Below are 16,782 nucleotides of genomic sequence, written 5' to 3'. Positions count from 1 at the left end.
GTGGGAAAATAGGCCCCTGGGGGCGGCTGTCCCGAGTTCCTAGCCAGAGCGGGATTAGGGAGTTACGGGTTCCCTGAGGAGTGAACTATGGAGGCTGTGGTTTGCTGTTGTCTGGGGAAGCCGGTGCCAACCCGAAGCCTGGACAGGGGAGGACTGGAATCCCGGCACACGCTGCCCATGCACTGCACGCCCATCTACTGCAGCCTCTTCGTGGCGTCCCGGCACCCCCCTCCTCCTTCCCTCTTCCCAACGCCACGACCACCACCCCCAGCCGCCGCTGGAGCTCCCGGTTTCCCGCCTAGTCGTTTGTTTTTGTACGTAAAAGGTGTCTCCGGATCACAGTTTTCTCACAACTTTCTCGCCAGGGTTGCAACTCCTCACCCGAGGCGCTTCCCGGTCCACTCCTTCCCCCGCGCCGGCGCCGCGCCTCCGGTCTCCCCGCCCCCATCAGGAAACCGCCCGAATCAACTTTGCGAGAGTGCTCTGCGGGAGACAGACACTCAGCTCGCCCAGGACCCGGACCCTGTGGACTTTGGATGGATTGGGGGAGGGAGCACAGAAAGAGGGACGGGAGGAGGGAGATTCTGCTGCTAAGAGCCCCCTCCCCCTCCAAAGATGTGCGCTGCGCTTGGGACAAACTTCCAGGTCAAGAAAGTACGCGGGGACAATGGCAACAGCCGCTGAATTGCAAAGCCCAGCAGTGCAGGGGAGCCGCCTGGGATTCCGGACCCGGCTGCACCCCAACCTTCCACAAGGCTCGGTCTTGGACTACCCCCACTCTACAGCAGAACTCTGGCCTCCGCCTGCGCCTATTCCCGCTCTCTCTCTCTGTCCCTCCCATCGAAACCCACGCCTTACCGGAGCAGGAGGGGGCCCAGGCACGGTGCTGCCTGCCGTCCGCGCCGCGCGGGGCCGCGGGTGCCGCCGCCACTGATCCTCTAAACGCGGTCTCCCCGCACTCTCCCGGGCCGGGGGATGCAGAATGGTTTACAGAGGGACCTCGAGGCGCTGATTGGTCGCAGGCCGCAGTGACGTCGGCGGGCGCTGCATTAAGGCGAGGGGGCTTCCAGAGCTCAGCCAACAGCCAGGAGCAGTGACCGAGCCGCCGGAGCTGGGGAGAGACGCACCGGGGCGGCGACTGGGCCAGGAGACCAGGGACTGAGGGACGCGCCCGGGGAGGGCCAGCAACGAGCCGCGGCCCGGGCGGCGACAGCGGCGGTCCGCGCCGAGCCGTTCCAGCCGCCGGCCTACTGTAGCCGCTGCGCCAGGACATTTTTTTTTTTAAAGCTCTCCAAGCTGCCCCCCTCCTCCCCGACTCCTCCCGCTGCAAAAGAAAAACAAAAAAAAAAAAAAAAGGAAGGAGGCTAGAAAGGAAACCCAGATTTGCCACCACAACGAAAAAAAGAAGGGGAAAAGGAAAAGGAGAGAAAGTCGAGCGACTGTGGGGTTAGACGGAGGCAGACAGAGCGTGGGCCGAGCGATGCGGGGCTGTGCGCCCAGGCGGCCGCGAGTTGTGACTGGAGCCACGATGCACGCCCAGGCGCGGTGAGAAGCCAGCCCGTAGTGCCTCCCGAAGGAGCCCGGGCGCAGGGAGGGTCGCCCTGAGGACACGGAGGCCGCCAGGCAGGCCAAGGGCCGAGGTGACTGGGCTGGGGCGGTAGGGAAGGAGCGAGTGCGCCTGGCTGCCTCCGCACGGAGTTGTCCCTCTCTGTTTTCGATTGACACAAACACTTCTCCAAAAGCGGGGAAACCTAAGCAACAACAGCAATCAACACCAAGATCTTCCTCCTACCCTCCCCTCTTTCCCTTCTCCCGCGGTCGGCCCTCGCCCCCTCCCCCAGGCCCAGCGCGGGCGCTCGGCGCGTCCAGACCCGCGGCGCGATGCCGGCAGTTTAGGATCCAAAGCTTCTCTGCTCCTATTGTTCTTTCCTTCCCTTTTTTAAAAAAAGAGGGGGGAAATCCCAGTGGTGGGCAGCCTGGCACGCACACACTCGCCCTCATACCCCGACAAAAGCAGATGCACTTTGACTTCTGACAGCTCTACCTCAAGCCCCGGAGAACTCAGCGGCGCTTTCCTCGCAACCCGAGCTCGGCGAGTCGTCGTCTTCTTCTTCTTCTCCGTTTTTATTTATTTATTTCCGTTCCCGCCGCCGTTCTCGCTGACCTTCACTCCTCCGCGGGCTCTGAGCAGAAGGGTCGCATTCTCTCCCGCCTGAGACTTCTTTTCCTCGCCCCGGGAGCTCAGGCGGCGCCGCTCCAGCCCGGGGCCCCGGGACTCCCCGGCTGCACACTTCACTGAGACGCCCCCAGGCCCCGATCAGCCTCGTTTCCTCCACCCTACTTTGATTTCCTGGTGCGAGTTTTGGCTTGCACGGCCGAGTGTGTGTCCTCTTTTTGGAGAGACTGGGGAGCTCGTGCCGGTTGTCTTCAGGAGTCATCCCCTGGGCTCTACTTTGCCCCTCTCTCTCTCTGGGCCTCATCAGACCAAACCAAAGACCATGGTTCACTGTGCCGGCTGCAAAAGGCCCATCCTGGACCGCTTTCTCTTGAACGTGCTGGACAGGGCCTGGCACGTCAAGTGCGTCCAGTGCTGTGAATGTAAATGCAACCTGACCGAGAAGTGCTTCTCCAGGGAAGGCAAACTCTACTGCAAGAACGACTTCTTCCGGTGAGTACTTTCCTCCCACGCCTCTGCTGCTACCTCCCCGCGGGCCCTTCCCGGCCAGCTTCGGATCAGAGGTTAGCGTGGCCTCGCTGCCCAGTTAGGAACTGCTTCTAGAGAGGGCAGCCAAGTCCCGCGGGCGCCCGCCTCTCCGCCAGCTGGCGCGCTGGGAGCCCGGGACGCGGCCCTGCTTGCATCCTGGAAACTATGGGTCTGGGTTTGGCAGCATGTGCCTGGGAAGAAAGGGTCTGAGCCTGACTCGGCCCAGAAGCCCCTTCAAGCTTGGAAGAGACAGGGCAGCCTCGGGCGTTGTAGCCCGGACTGCTGTCTTTCCCGGAGCCAAGCTCTGCAGCAACTGCATTCTCCAGGCCTTCGGGGTTGTTTGCCCTCCAGGCAGAGCCCAGGCTCCCTCCCAGCCACTACCTTTTCCGACCCCGAGCGGTCTTGGCGGGAAGCTCCGAGCCTTTTGCGTAGAGTGTCAGGGCCAACTGCCCTGTCAGCGGCAGGAAAGAACTCGGCCTTAAAGCCGATCCTGCACGCCCGGGGGTCTTCCCCAAACCCGGACATGCCTCTGAGTGCAGACCTGGACAAACTGCTGCACTGTAGCCTGCGAAGTGCCCGGAGCTTTTTCCTGCTTCCCTGGCTGCCGAAGTTGTCTGGTGGTTCGGCTTCAGCCCCAGGCGACTCCGACTCCCACGGGCTCCGCTCAGTAGTCCTCCTAGGAAACTGCCAGCCACAGCTAGCAACCTCCTTGATGAAACCTGGGGGAAAGCCGAGACCTCCAGCTTGCTGGTGGGGAGACTTCTCCCTACCCCCCTTATTCGTTTAGCATTTTAATTATATTATCGTACACTCACAATTTTGCCGCTCCATTCACACAAACACACAAGTCAACAGAGAAGAACGGGCACAAATGCGAATTGTAATTCCACCCTACGGATGTGAAATATCGCAATTTACTCGGCTAACTTGGTCTCTGCTTTTCTGAGTTTGTGGTCATAGTTCAAACCAGGGAGCAGGAGGAAGAGGGATTCAAAGCCACTCAGAGGGCCAAGACGCGCTGTCCCCAGTGCCGCTCCAGGACTCGTGGCTGGGGTTGGGTTGCGTGGAACCACGAAGCAAAGCTCCGTGCTCGCTGGTATTTCGGGAGAACGCGCAGGCTGAGCCTCTGAGCCTCCGCGGGCTGCCCGGTTTTCCTCAAGGACTGGATCATAGCGGGAGGGTGGCAAACCGTACTCGTACCCGCTGCCAGTGGGTCCCTGAGCCTGGCTTCCACAACCCGCGGCAGAGCGCCCAGAGCCAGCTCCCGCAGCTCCCGCTTTTGCCAACCTGTCCCGCTTTAGGCAAGAGCGTGGCGGCGGCCCCGCTAAGGCTACGGGGGTGGGGGCTCTCCGCGGCTATGTTTGTTTACCAACAGCGGGGCTAGACATCGCCAACCCCACGCCTATGTGCGGGTCCTTTTGCGATGAAGGAGAGAAAAGCGGCGCTCCGCGCACGTTTATATAGAGTTCTAATTGTAATTCGACTTTTCTGAATCTAATCGGAAAATAAGTGCCCCTGTTTCCCCCGCCCACACAGGTCACTGCCTTGCCACCTTCTTTAGACGATGCATCTTTCCTCTGGGATAACACTGGGAGTGAGGCTGGGGCTTGGGGGTTAGCTTGGGCCCCTGGCTCTAACCCCGTGTGTCTCCTCCCTGACTCTTCCCTGCTGCCGCGCTCTCTCTCCTGCTGCCTCCTCACCTGTTTAACCGGAATTCTGCCTCTCTTTATCTCTCTCTTCCCTTCTTTCTGTGCTCCATTCCTCCTCTCCTACTTCCTCCACTTTTTACATCTTCCCTCTTTCTCGCTGTTATCTTTCTCTCCGCCTGTCTCCCCTTGCCCCTGGCTGACCCATCCCCGCCCCCGCCCCCCACCCCCCGCAGGTGTTTCGGTACCAAATGCGCAGGCTGCGCGCAGGGCATCTCCCCTAGCGACCTGGTGCGGAGAGCGCGGAGCAAAGTGTTTCACCTGAACTGCTTCACCTGCATGATGTGTAACAAGCAGCTCTCCACTGGCGAGGAACTCTACATCATCGACGAGAATAAGTTCGTCTGCAAAGAGGATTACCTAAGTAACAGCAGTGTTGCCAAAGAGAACAGCCTTCACTCGGGTGAGGCCCCAATTCCTGGCTGGCTAGGTGCAAGCGGGTCCTGGGGGAGGAAGGCTCGCCAAGGCCCCGGCTCATCTGTCCTTTCCCTCTTAGCCACCACGGGCAGTGACCCCAGTTTGTCTCCGGATTCCCAAGACCCGTCGCAGGACGACGCCAAGGACTCGGAGAGCGCCAACGTGTCGGACAAGGAAGGGGGTAGCAACGAGAATGACGACCAGAACCTGGGCGCCAAGCGGCGGGGACCGCGCACCACCATCAAAGCCAAGCAGCTGGAGACGCTGAAGGCCGCCTTCGCTGCTACACCCAAGCCCACCCGCCACATCCGCGAGCAGCTGGCGCAGGAGACCGGCCTCAACATGCGCGTCATTCAGGTCAGGCCCCGGCGCGCCTCTCCATCCCACAGAGGCCCACACTGCCACTTTGGGCACCCAGGCCGAGCCGGGAGAGCCCAGAATCCAGAGAGAAGTGAGAGATGGAGTCCAGAGGTGGGGTGCCTAGACGCATCCCGAGCCTGCGGGACCTATGAAATGCCTGATGCCTTCGAGCATCTAGAAAGTCCTCTTCCCAGCCCAACAGAGGTGATCGTGGCAGTGGAGGGGGAGGGACGGGAGTTCAGCCAGAGGCTGGAGGAGGAGAACTGTTGAACACTCTGGAGAGAGTGGGGAGCCCTCTTTCTGCACATACCCCACCCCACCTCGGGTTCGGAAGGGTCAGAGAAGTCTCAGTGTCCCCCAGAGTCAATCAGTCCCTCTGCCTTCTGCACGAAGTGAACTCTTCCTAAGTCTGCAACTCCAACTTTGTGATCGCTTGCTCCAATTAGACAAGCCCCAGATCAGGGACTTCCCCTCCAAAGAGAGGTGGTTCCGCCGGGAGTCAGCTCTGCTTCCAGCGGGTTGGAGTGAAATTTGGGGATGGGAGCCTACCTGGAGGCAGCTGGGCCTGTGGGCGGAAAGGAGGTGAGACTGCTGGAGCTCCAGGCCAGGGGGAGTCTCTGGCTCAGTGCTAGGTGTCCGGTTCACCGGGCCTGATGCCCTGCGTGGGTGTGGGTGGATGTACCTGCCTGGGAGGCTGGCTGTGCATGTGCACATGTGTGCAACACGGAAGGCCCTGAGGCCTACAGGAGACTGTGAGAACCTGTGTACATGAATGAGAAGTCGTGTGTCTGTGTCACTATTGGCAAGAGGCTGTGGATAAGTATGTTTGGCACTGTGAGACTGTACATGGGTGTGAAAAGGAGATTGTAGGTTTTGGTATCATAGGCTGTTTCTGTGTCTCTGTCATGGTTGGGGGGAGGGTTAATGCAAGAGACCGTGAAATGGAAACGCGGTGTGTGTGTGACATTATTTTGGAGAGGCGTAGTCTCTATGTGTGTACAGCCCCAGAGAAGCGGTAACTGTGATAGTGTGACTGTTAGAAAAACTCCATCTATACCACAACTGTCCCCCTCCAGACACGGCGGCCTGTCCAGGTCCTCCTGTGGGATTCCTGCTCACCATTGGCTCAGGGTCGGCCCTGAGTGGTCCTAGTCAGAGATCGCACCGTCACCACTACCCTACACACACACACGCGTGCGCGCGCGCGGTGTCGGCTGGCCGGGCGGTGGAGGGGTGCTGGCTAGGCCCGGAGCACCCCGGGGTCGGGGGTGGAGTCTCGGTGGCCTCACACCGCCGCCATGTGCTGCAGGTCTGGTTCCAGAACCGGCGCTCCAAGGAGCGGAGGATGAAGCAGCTGAGCGCCCTGGGCGCCCGGCGCCACGCCTTCTTCCGCAGTCCGCGCCGGATGCGGCCGCTGGTGGACCGCCTGGAGCCGGGCGAGCTCATCCCCAACGGTCCCTTCTCCTTCTACGGAGGTGGGTGCGCGCCGAATGGCGGGGCGCGGCCAGGTCGGGGCGGGCTTCGTTGGAAGCGGGTGGCAGCGCGGGGGGCACGCCTCGCTCTCTGTAAGCCACTGGAGAGTTGGGGCGAGTAGGGAGAAGGCTGGGAGTAAATCAAGGGGAGGCGGCGAGACCGAGGGCCCAATTCACGCCCCTGAATGACGGGGGTGGCTGGTAAGGGGCAGCTCCCGGGCTTGCGCCCAGCCTCCTCCCTGCACCCAGGCCCGCGAGGACTCCCCGCGATCCGCGAGTTCCCCGCGTGGCCTTCCTCAGCCCGCCGAGGTCGCGTCTTCCCTACCTTTCGGTCCCGCCGGCCCCCGGCCGGGCCCTGACGTCCTGCGCCCTCCCCGCCGCTCCGCAGATTACCAGAGCGAATACTACGGGCCCGGGGGCAACTACGACTTCTTCCCGCAAGGCCCCCCGTCCTCGCAGGCCCAGACACCAGTGGACCTACCCTTCGTGCCGTCATCTGGGCCGTCCGGGACGCCCCTGGGTGGCCTGGAGCACCCGCTGCCGGGCCACCACCCGTCGAGCGAGGCGCAGCGGTTTACCGACATCCTGGCGCACCCACCCGGGGACTCGCCCAGCCCCGAGCCCAGCCTGCCCGGGCCTCTGCACTCCATGTCGGCCGAGGTCTTCGGACCCAGCCCGCCCTTCTCGTCGCTGTCGGTCAACGGTGGGGCGAGCTACGGAAACCACCTGTCCCACCCCCCCGAAATGAACGAGGCGGCCGTGTGGTAGCGGGGTCTCGCACGGTCTGCGGAGTTCGTGGTTGTACAGAAATGAACCTTTATTTAAGAAAAATAGAAAAAAAAAAACATAAAAATCAAGTCCCCACCCCCTTCCTCCAGCCTCGAGAACCATTCTCCTTCTGGGGAGACCGGATGGAAAAGGGGGACACGAAATAGGATCCAAATCGGCCTCGAGGTGGGACTGGGATCCGCGCACTGGCTGTCGACGTGCAGAACTGGGGCTCCCCAAAGGAAACGCAGACCTCTCCCCAACTCCCACCTGGACCCGGATCCGTAGACAGACCCCGCGGGCGTGTGCGCCTGGCAGGCGGGCGGCGAAAAGACGTCCAGGGCAGCCGCGGGTGCGCACAGCCATTGGCGATGCCAGGAGCCGTGGGGAGGGAGGCCGTGAGCACAGCCGGGTGAAGGAAGTGAAGCGGCCCAGGGCGCTCCCGGGCCAGCCAGGAGGGTTCTAGCTCTGGGATATCCCTTATTAGTGTTGTCTCAGAGTTCAACAACAGCGACAACAAACTCTTATAGCTTCAGAAACGCCGACCTGCCGTGCATCAGGTGGGACTATATATATATTTTTTGTCTATCTGGATTTTTGGTTTTTGTTTTTGCCAAAATTGCAAAATTCTAAATGTAAAGCCCTCCGTATCAACTCTTCTACCTTCGCAAAACTACACATACACACATACACACGTACACGGACACACTCGGTAAGATGGTCTCCAGCCAGACCGCTCAGTAAAATGACTTGAACATCAGCTGTACAAGAAAAGTATTCTACCTTCACACACAAAAAGTTAAAAAAAAAAAAAAGACTATTGAACTAAAAACAGTCAACTGTTTACGTATAATGTTAAATTCAGGAGTTCAGTGTTTTACTAATATATCCTGTTTTGAAACCTCTTGTTCGAAAACAAAATGTTTTGAGCAATCAACCAAAATTGTTCCTTTTCTTTTCCTGTAGATGTTCTGACAGATTTGCAGGGCTTTCGGCTCACTGTGCTAGTATGTAAAAAGGTGTTGTTTACACGAGGCAAAGAGAAAACATGCTATTCAGACAGTTGCCAAATAGAATAATTATAGCACAAATACTGTAAAGGTGCCTGGCACCAGCAACCTGAGAAAGTGTTAAAAAAAAAAAAAAAGTGTTACAAGGTTTAAAAAAAAACATCTTTGCTAATTTTTTGTCCTGTTGAACATTCATGGAATTGTTAATATGACTTATATAGACCCACACAGGTTTTATTTTTGTGTCTTTAAAATAAAAGTCCAAAATATTTAAATTTTATGGTCAAATATGCAGTCAACAGCTGCTACTTTTTCTTTATATATTAAATTTCTCATATGTCTTTTATTGTTCTAATAAACCTAAGCTTGTGTGACCTCCAGTGCATATTAGACCATTCACTGTATGAAAGAAAACATGTTGAATAAATTTGTGAGTTTTTAATAAAAATAGAAAATCTGATGTTTAGATAATTGGTGTGTTATTTGATGTTTTCAAAGGGGAACCCTGATGGGGAGCTGAATGGGTCCTCAGAAGCCAGGTGGAAAAGAGAGGCAGGATTGGGATGATATATCTGTTTTTGCCTTGGCTGTGGCTGAAACCTTTTGCTAATGCCAGCCAAGCTTTTCTCTGTGGCTTCCTGCTGTTATTAGCTACAGATTTATATCCTGTGGATTTAACTGATACCGTTGAAGAGATGTTTGCTGATAAGTTAATATAGAATTTGAAATAGAAATCAAATCCATGGCTAAAAAATGAGTGGTCCAGGTCTGTGATTAGGCATAAGATCCAAGGCATTCCCTCTTTCACTCTCCCTGCACATGCAAAACTGGGCTTGTGAGTATCAGATACTTGTAATACATAGTTAGAGATGGTCCTTTTCAGTTTCAATTCATTTCCTATAGATAATCCGGCTTTCTAATTTGGTAGTTTGAAAGATAATGTAAAGGCTTTCTAATTTGGTGGTTTGGAAGATAATGTAAAATGAATGTATAGTACAGCTAGAAATGAAATACTTTAATCCCTTTCACAGAACTGATATGAAATTGTTGTTTTATAGTATTTGTTACCTTTGAAGTTCCCCAGAAGGAAAACTATTTTGCCTGGCACAAGATACATATTAATTTTCTCTGAAAGATGAACAAAAATAACTAATATCGAAATCAAATTTCAACTCAAAAGATTCTAAAAGTAGCTCGATTCTTTCCAGTCCTTCATTAGACTTGGAAGAAATTTGAATATTTTATCTACTATGAAATATTCTTGTGGATGTGTGTGTTTCAGTATCAGATGCTATTAGAGTTCCAGGATTTCTTTTCCATATCACCTAGATTTCACTCTGGATTATTTATTTCCTTATTTAAAAAGTCAAAGGTTTGACATTAAATGGTATATAATTTCCAGTGCTGTTTTCAAATTTTATTAAGACACAGCCAAGTTTGTCTTTCCTTCAGAGAAGACTTTAAAATAAGCAATATTTCACTGCATCCATATGATGGCTTATCTAATGGGGGAGGAGGCTATCCGGGAGGAATCTGGCAGTGTTCTTTCAGAAATAAAAATGTATGAAATACAGAGGAGACTTTTGAAACTCCCAGCCTCTGCATGCAGCACATTTCTTTATTTGCTTTATATGCAATCACTGGATCGGCTTGTTTTTACCTTTTTAGCGTTTATACACATTAAATCCTAGCTAACTTATTCATTATAGCCTCTACTCCCTAGCCTCCTTTAAAGACATTCATTTAAATGAACTGCGCTCACTGGGAAGCTGCATTTTCCTATCAAGGCTGCTGAATTATTTAGCAGCTTTATTGTGGAATCGGGGTATTTGATAAGAAGCGTTTTCGAGTTGGGCACACGATGTGGATTCGATTCTTCTAACAACGTGGCTGTGGCGCAGTCTCTCCCCTCGTCGCGGGATTCAGAATCCTGGCGAAAACCCGAACAGGTGGCAACGCTCAGCAGTCAAATTTGGAGCCGAAGGCCCTAAGGAGGAGGCCTGGAAATGTCAGGGCCTGTTCTCCTTCCCATCAGTGCTGTGCCGCCCACCTCTGGCCCCGAGGTGCGGGGACGTGCGGCACCATACCTAGGCGGAGCTCCCGCAGGAGGCGCAGCAGGAGGGAAGCGCCACTGCAGTCCCCTCTCGCCTGGGAGGGCAGCCTGGTTTCTCCCTGTGGCCATCTTAAAGCCACCACCTCTGTGCCTCTCGCCACCTGCCTTCAGGGTTCCAGCAGCAGGGAGCCACCATCTGCTCTGGCAAGGGAGCTGAAGCTCACCCACCCAACTTCTCTGGGCTGGCTGCCGCTGGTAAGCTGCTCTAGGTGAGGCACTTGGGGAAGTATTACCTGTGGAGAGCCAGGATAGGCATTGCCAGGGCTGGGACCTGAGGGTGGACAGCATCTGAAGAGAGGCAAGTGGGAACTTGGTTTTCTCAAACTCTTGAAACTCCTTGTCAAGTGAGCAGACAGTTGTTTAGGACAATTGGAAAGTGTCACCCCTTGCCCATCCTCTGCTGTGCCTAATCGCCTGCCACTTTGCAGCCCTTGGAGGGCAGGGAGAGGGATTGTGGACTGGGCGCCCCTCCGCCTTCTCTGGAGAAGGCCATTCTGTTAGGGAACTGCTCAACGTTATTCTCCTCTCCCTGTTCCTCTCATCTGCTCTCATCTCTACATCAGTCAGAGGTTGAAACTCCTCGCCACAGTCCACTCTCCATCTCCATCCCTACCCCATCAATAAGCCCTTCCCCCACCATCTCAAGACACTGGAATGCAGGTAGGGAGAGGCCCCCAGAGGGAGTATTTGAGAATTTGCTCCCCTGTCCCTTGCCTCAACTACTCTCAGTTGCATCTTAATTCCTAGAATTAATTCCTCTTCCCTCCACTCCTGGAGTCCTCTTTCTACCTTCAGTATAAGGTCAGGCAAACATTTTGGGGGGCCCTGGGATGTGTGTGACAGTAGAACGGTCTTGATTCCTTGCTAAAATGGCTTCCCAAGTCAGTAGGGACCAGGACAGAGAAGGGAGAGTAAGTAAACAGGTCTATGGCATTTTCTGCTGAGTGTTTGCCCAGCACAGCCCCCAAATTGACCAGCAGTGTCCTGTTTGCATGACAGCTTAGAGGTGGTCTCTGCACTGACTCACCTCCCTTTCTCTTTTCTTCCTTCTCTTTACCTCAAAGGCCAGGTTTCTAAGCATTGTAAGTACCCAACGTAGCAAGGGGATAGGATTGCAGGAAGTAGTTTCTTAAATGTGGGGTGGGAGAAACATTTTTGTCCTTTGAAGCCCCATGGCACCTTGTCAAGGAGCAAGGAACACACTTTTGCTTGGGAGGCCCGGACACAGGCACAAGACTGCAATTATAGAGGATAAACGAAAAACTGTTCTCTTAGGCTAAGCTCTCTTATGGATGGTAAAAAGCCGTTTTCTTCTCCTGAGTGCCCTGCCTAGCCTGGCATTCTTTTCCTTCCATGTCTGAGGGGGTTTACCCTCAGACAGGTTCTCCTTCCCCTCTGCAGCCCTGGTTGTCTTCATTCTTCAAGAGCCACTTTACAGGGACATGGAACAGGCTCCACTAAAGTGGTGTCCTCTTATTGCTCTTGGCCCTGAGGACATATGAAGATTGTGAAAGTCAGAGATCCTCTCTTCCCTTGGTTTTCATGGGAGACAGTAGAGAGCTGAGGGTTCCCCAGTTGTTCAGCTGTGGGATCCAGCTGGCCCGGGCTGTACCCAAGGGGCACTGCCACAGTGCACCACTAACATCTCTTTTCTGGATCCTTTTGAGGCAGATTCTGTTTAGAGGGGTCTAGGTCTCTACAGGCAACCTCCAACAGATACCATAAGAATAGACCACTTTGTAGTCACACTTATCATCCCTTATTGCAGTTTCTGTTTACATGTTTGTCTACCCTCCTAGGCTGATTACCGTGGGAGGAGAATCCAACTTACTTATCTTGTATCTTATCTAGCAGTGCCTGCCACATAGTGGGCAGTCAGGGAATGCTTGATGAAGGAAAGAGGATGTAAAGCGATTGTGTCTTTCCGTGTGCCGGGTGCAATTACATTTATACTATTAAGTCTTTATATTTTGAGTCTGTCCCTGTAACGGTAGACCTGTATTTTTCTGCATTTGTGCACCTGCTTAAGGTGTCTGAGCATGCACTCATCTCTGAACAGCAAAGATAATCAATGCCGAGGGGTATGCAGTGGAGTAATCCACACCCCACCCCCTTTCCCTTGCTCAGGCAAGGGTACTTAGAGACGCTACTGAAACTATCTTTAGCCACAGCGATTCCTAAGTATTCCCATTAAGAAAGACGCCAGCAGTCCGCCACACACTTACACGTGCATATCCCTGACATAGGATTCCCAAATCCTGGCCGCTGAAGGGCGGGAGGCGTGTGCCCAGCCTCAGACTACTCTAAATTGAGAAATGACAAACCTGTTTTGGGTCCCAGTCTCTGCGTGCCCGAGTGCGCACCCGCGATTCGAGCAGCTTAAGCCCTACTCCCTCCTCCTTCCCAAATCAGCCACCGTGGGCCACGGCTACGCTATGCTTTATTCCTAAGCGAATCTCGCACAAATCTCGAGGCATATTTTGTACAAGGGGACACTGGCCGCGCGCATCGCAATCGCATCTCAGCGACAGAAGCGGTCACGTGCCTTGGCGCGCTTCCGCACCGCCCCTTCCCGCGCACGCGCACGCGCACGCGCACACGCGCCCGCACGGCTCCAATCCCTTCAACCTTCTGCGCGCTTCCGCCTTCATGCTAGCAACGCCCGCAGTGACGCGCAGGCCCCGCCCCCTCCCGCGCGCCTCCCGGAAGTTGCCGGTCTAGAGCTGTGGGGTGGCCTCCGCGCAGTCTCTGGCGGAGTCGGGGAATCGGCTCAAGGCGAGAGGATCCGGCAGGGAAGGAGCTTCGGGGCCGGGGGTTGGGCCGCACATTTACGTGCGCGAAGCGGAGTGGACCGGGAGCTGGTGACGATGGCGGGGCCGCAGCCCCTGGCGCTGCAACTGGAACAGTTGTTGAACCCGCGACCAAGCGAGGCGGACCCTGAAGCGGACCCCGAGGAAGGTGAGGCCGGACTGGGGCAGGCCACGTGCGGAGCGGTGGGCCAGGCCCTGTGGGGCCCGGGGGCGGCGTGGGAGGGGCGTGCGCGAGGCCGCCGGGCCTGCGCTCCTTCGCTTGGCGCAGAGGAACGTCGCCTCCCGCGAGGGGGGTCCCGGCCTCGGGAGGAGGGCTTCGGCTTCTTTTCACACGCACTCGAAACTTGGTGCTCGGCTGGATGGGCGGAACAGATCGAGGGCTCAGGCCGAGAGGAGCTGGTCTTCAGGTTTACTTGCTCCAGGCCTGTTGGAGGGAGCCAGAGAGTCTGCTAGCAAGTTGGAAGTTAGCTTTGAGGATGCCCTTTCTGGTATTGCGTTAGAAAGGGGGAGAAGAAAGTCGCATGTTTTTAGTTCAGGTTGCCCTTCAAAACTAAGTTGGAGACTGATGGAAGGATTTTCTGGTGCTGTTTAAGTCTCTTGAAGTCTCAAGACACTTGGTCAGTGGCTGACGACTGAGACTCCTGTTCTGTAAGCTGATGTTCAGAGTCTAGCTGGGAGTAATCCTGCTTTAGACTTGAGTCAGAAGTGTGAGAAAGGGATAATAAGGAGGGATAAATGCGAGTGCTGAACCGTATCTTAGGAAGATCAGTTGAAGAAACCCGGGACTGTTTAGCCAGAATAAGCAAAGAAAACTCCCCAAAGAATGGGACAGAGTGAGGGGAGAACGTGATGACTGATTTAAGATATTGGAGCGACTGTCACACATTGAAGAGGAATTCAACTAGTTTGATAGGATCCAAGTCATAGAAATAGATCCCACTAGTAGATGCCGGGAGTCAACTTTCTGTTTAGAAACAGCAGTAAGACAGTGTTCTACTTTGGGAGAGAATGAATTTCCTATTCCTGGAAGTTGGTGGGGATTTCGTAAAGGACGTTCAACTATGAGATAAATGGGTCGACCAGGGTTCCCGTTAAAGTTTCTGCTAACCTGGAGATTCTGTTTACTTTTCCCTTTCCCCCCGACAGCCACTGCTGCCAGGGTGATTGACAGGTTTGATGAAGGGGAAGATGGGGAAGGTGATTTCCTAGCAGTGGGTAGCATTAGAAAACTGGCATCAGCCTCCCTCTTGGACACAGACAAAAGGTATTGCGGCAAAACCACCTCTAGAAAAGCATGGAATGAAGACCATTGGGAGCAGACTCTGCCAGGATCGTCTGGTGAGTAGACATTTTTGAATGGAACTCTTCTCTTCCCTAATTTTTTCAGGGTTAAAATCCTCCGGTCACCCCCCATGGTCTTTGCAAGAGTAGTCTGCGGATCTTTTTTTTTTGAGACAGAGTTTGGCTCTTGTTGCCCAGGCTGGAGTGTGATGGTGCCATCTCGGCTCACCGCAACCTCCAGCTCTGGAGTTCAAGCGAGGCTCCTGCCTTAGCGTTCCGAGTAGCTGGGATTACAGGCATGCACCACCACGCCCGGCTAATTTTGTATTTTTAGTAGAGACGGGGTTCGTCCATGTTGGTCAGGCACCCCTATCTGTTATCTTAGGAGAGACCATTGATTTGGTATTAGGGTCTTAGAGGTTACTTCATTTCACTTCATAAGGAATCTAAAGCCCAGTGATTAAGTTGCTATACTCCTTATGTTCGGACTAATGGCTCACCCTACGATGGAGTGACAGAGAAGGCAGTGCATTTTGGCTACTGGAGAGGGTTATGAGCTGAAAAACCATTGTGTCTGATGAACATGTTACCCTTGAATTGTGACCCCTGACCTTTGGTTTTCCAGGACTTGCATTGAAGCACTGTGTGATATTAGTTATTTGTGAAACTCATTTTTTGCCATTCTAAAAAATCACATAATCCTTCTCTTCCCTGCAAAAGAGTTAGGAGTCTGTGCGCTTATAGTTTTAAAGAATTGTAAATTTCTCAGAGTGGAAGAAGGGGCTAGATATGGTGATTATTGGGAGAATGTCATTTGTTTTCCTTTGGAAAGGTCAGGGGTGTCATGTTGAGAATCCACAGATAATATAAAAGGGACTATCATTTAGGTTATGATATCTATGATTTAGTCCTTGATGTAGTTCTGGGAGCTCCTGATAAGCTCATTTCATATTCTTTGCCTAGAGACTGATAAAGGGACCAATCATGAGACAAATATGATAATATTTATTGAGTTCTTACCATGCGTCAGGCACTGAGTTTAGCTCTATAATTTTAAGTTCTAAGAGCCTGGGACACAGTAAGTCCTCAAAAAAAAAATTATAAAATTACCTGGAATTGTACAGATTTTTATAAAAAATTATCACCATTATCACTACATGTGTCACCTAATTTAATCCTCCCAATTGCACAGGAAGTTATTACTACTTAGCCCCATTTTACAGATAAGGAAATTGTGGGGCAAATTGGTTACATAAGTTTGCGCAAGGTCATATAGTTAGTAAGTGGAAGAAACATGATTCAAATGAAGGCTGTCTGACTCCAAGATGTACACTCTAGTAAACTCTGTATGAATGTTTCTTAATCTGAGAAATGGCGTACATTCAAAGAATTTAAATAATAATTTCTGTTTACTGTTTTGGCACTTAGTTTTTGTATTTATATTTTTGGCAGCTTTGTGTCTTAAGTTTATATATACCTTTTTAAAGAAGCGCTGAAGACCTGTCACGCTTTCCTAAAATCTTTATTTTATTGAAGAAAGTTTTTGGAAACTGGTCCCTCTGTCTTAGAATCGTACTTGAAACACATGGGGCTTTTACGTTCTACCATGGAACAGATTGGATAAACTGTAAAAACCTCTAAATATCAGATGATACTCTAAGCATAAGTCAAACAAAGAGCCTTAACTAGCACTCTGTCTACTATAGGATCAAGTTCAGAGTCCTCATGAAAGACGAGACCCTTCCTGATTAGTCTCATCTCCCATCACTTCCTTGTGCATCCTGCACTCCAGTGCATTTTCCCTTCATTGTCTATGAGCTGTTGCCTTATGCTTCATAAGTAAAATTATAATGTCTCCTTCTCCACATGATACCATCCCCCACCTTTCCAGGAGAGCTAGGTGGTTCCATCTCCATACACTGTGTACTAATGACCTTGTAATATAATTATTGGCATGCATATCTACCACTCCCACCAGACCATGAACTCCTCCCAGCAAGTATTAAATTCTATTTGCCTTTCCTTAGCCCCGGCTCATAATGAGTGCTTAATAAGTATTTAGTAAATAGGGCACACGGATGTGATAGATTGTACATTTTTTCAGATCAGGTTTGGGAAAACTGGTAATTCTGTAACACCAG

At 53.0% G+C, this 16,782-nt stretch overlaps 3 protein-coding genes across 4 annotated transcripts in view; 2 read left to right on the top strand and 1 right to left on the bottom strand.

The window, feature by feature from the left end:
- LOC101135405 (uncharacterized) overlaps positions 1-1,273 on the bottom strand; it is a 29,990-nt gene extending 28,717 nt beyond the window's left edge. The window contains exon 1 of the mRNA XM_019028456.4: positions 859-1,273. Coding sequence (XP_018884001.3) covers positions 859-1,273 — 415 coding nt within the window. The remainder of the gene's footprint in view (positions 1-858) is intronic.
- Positions 1,095-8,897, top strand: LHX1 (LIM homeobox 1). 2 transcript variants are annotated; one of them, XM_063706513.1, is made up of 6 exons: positions 1,095-1,545; positions 2,039-2,668; positions 4,587-4,813; positions 4,907-5,184; positions 6,497-6,662; positions 7,048-8,897. In XM_063706513.1, the coding sequence occupies exons 2-6, from the start codon at positions 2,499-2,501 to the stop codon at positions 7,425-7,427; spliced, it is 1,221 nt and encodes a 406-aa protein (XP_063562583.1). In that variant the 5' UTR covers positions 1,095-1,545; positions 2,039-2,498; the 3' UTR covers positions 7,428-8,897. The 2 variants fall into 2 exon arrangements, with proteins under 2 accessions (XP_063562583.1, XP_030867321.1); XM_031011461.3 differs by having other exon boundaries at positions 1,095-2,668.
- Positions 8,898-10,526: 1,629 nt separating this feature from the next.
- AATF (apoptosis antagonizing transcription factor) overlaps positions 10,527-16,782 on the top strand; it is a 109,849-nt gene continuing 103,593 nt past the window's right edge. Inside the window, exons 1-2 of the mRNA XM_019028176.4 lie at positions 10,527-13,508; positions 14,507-14,698. Of these exons, the coding sequence (XP_018883721.3) occupies positions 13,418-13,508; positions 14,507-14,698 (283 nt within the window). The 5' untranslated portion in view covers positions 10,527-13,417. The remainder of the gene's footprint in view (positions 13,509-14,506; positions 14,699-16,782) is intronic.

The sequence above is a fragment of the Gorilla gorilla genome, chromosome 4 (assembly GCF_029281585.2).
Source record: "Gorilla gorilla gorilla isolate KB3781 chromosome 4, NHGRI_mGorGor1-v2.1_pri, whole genome shotgun sequence".
Taxonomy (NCBI): domain Eukaryota; kingdom Metazoa; phylum Chordata; class Mammalia; order Primates; family Hominidae; genus Gorilla; species Gorilla gorilla.
The sequence above is the reverse complement of the archived record's forward strand: the minus strand, read 5'-3'. Positions and strand labels throughout refer to the sequence as shown.

Excerpts from the sequence above, each read along its gene's own strand:
- LHX1 (XM_063706513.1), top strand. The coding sequence starts at position 2,499 with ATGGTTCACTGTGCCGGCTGCAAAAGGCCCATCCTGGACCGCTTTCTC. Across the intron at positions 4,814-4,906 it reads AGAGAACAGCCTTCACTCGG|CCACCACGGGCAGTGACCCC; the intron begins GTGAGGCCCCAA and ends TTTCCCTCTTAG. Across the intron at positions 5,185-6,496 it reads TCAACATGCGCGTCATTCAG|GTCTGGTTCCAGAACCGGCG; the intron begins GTCAGGCCCCGG and ends CATGTGCTGCAG.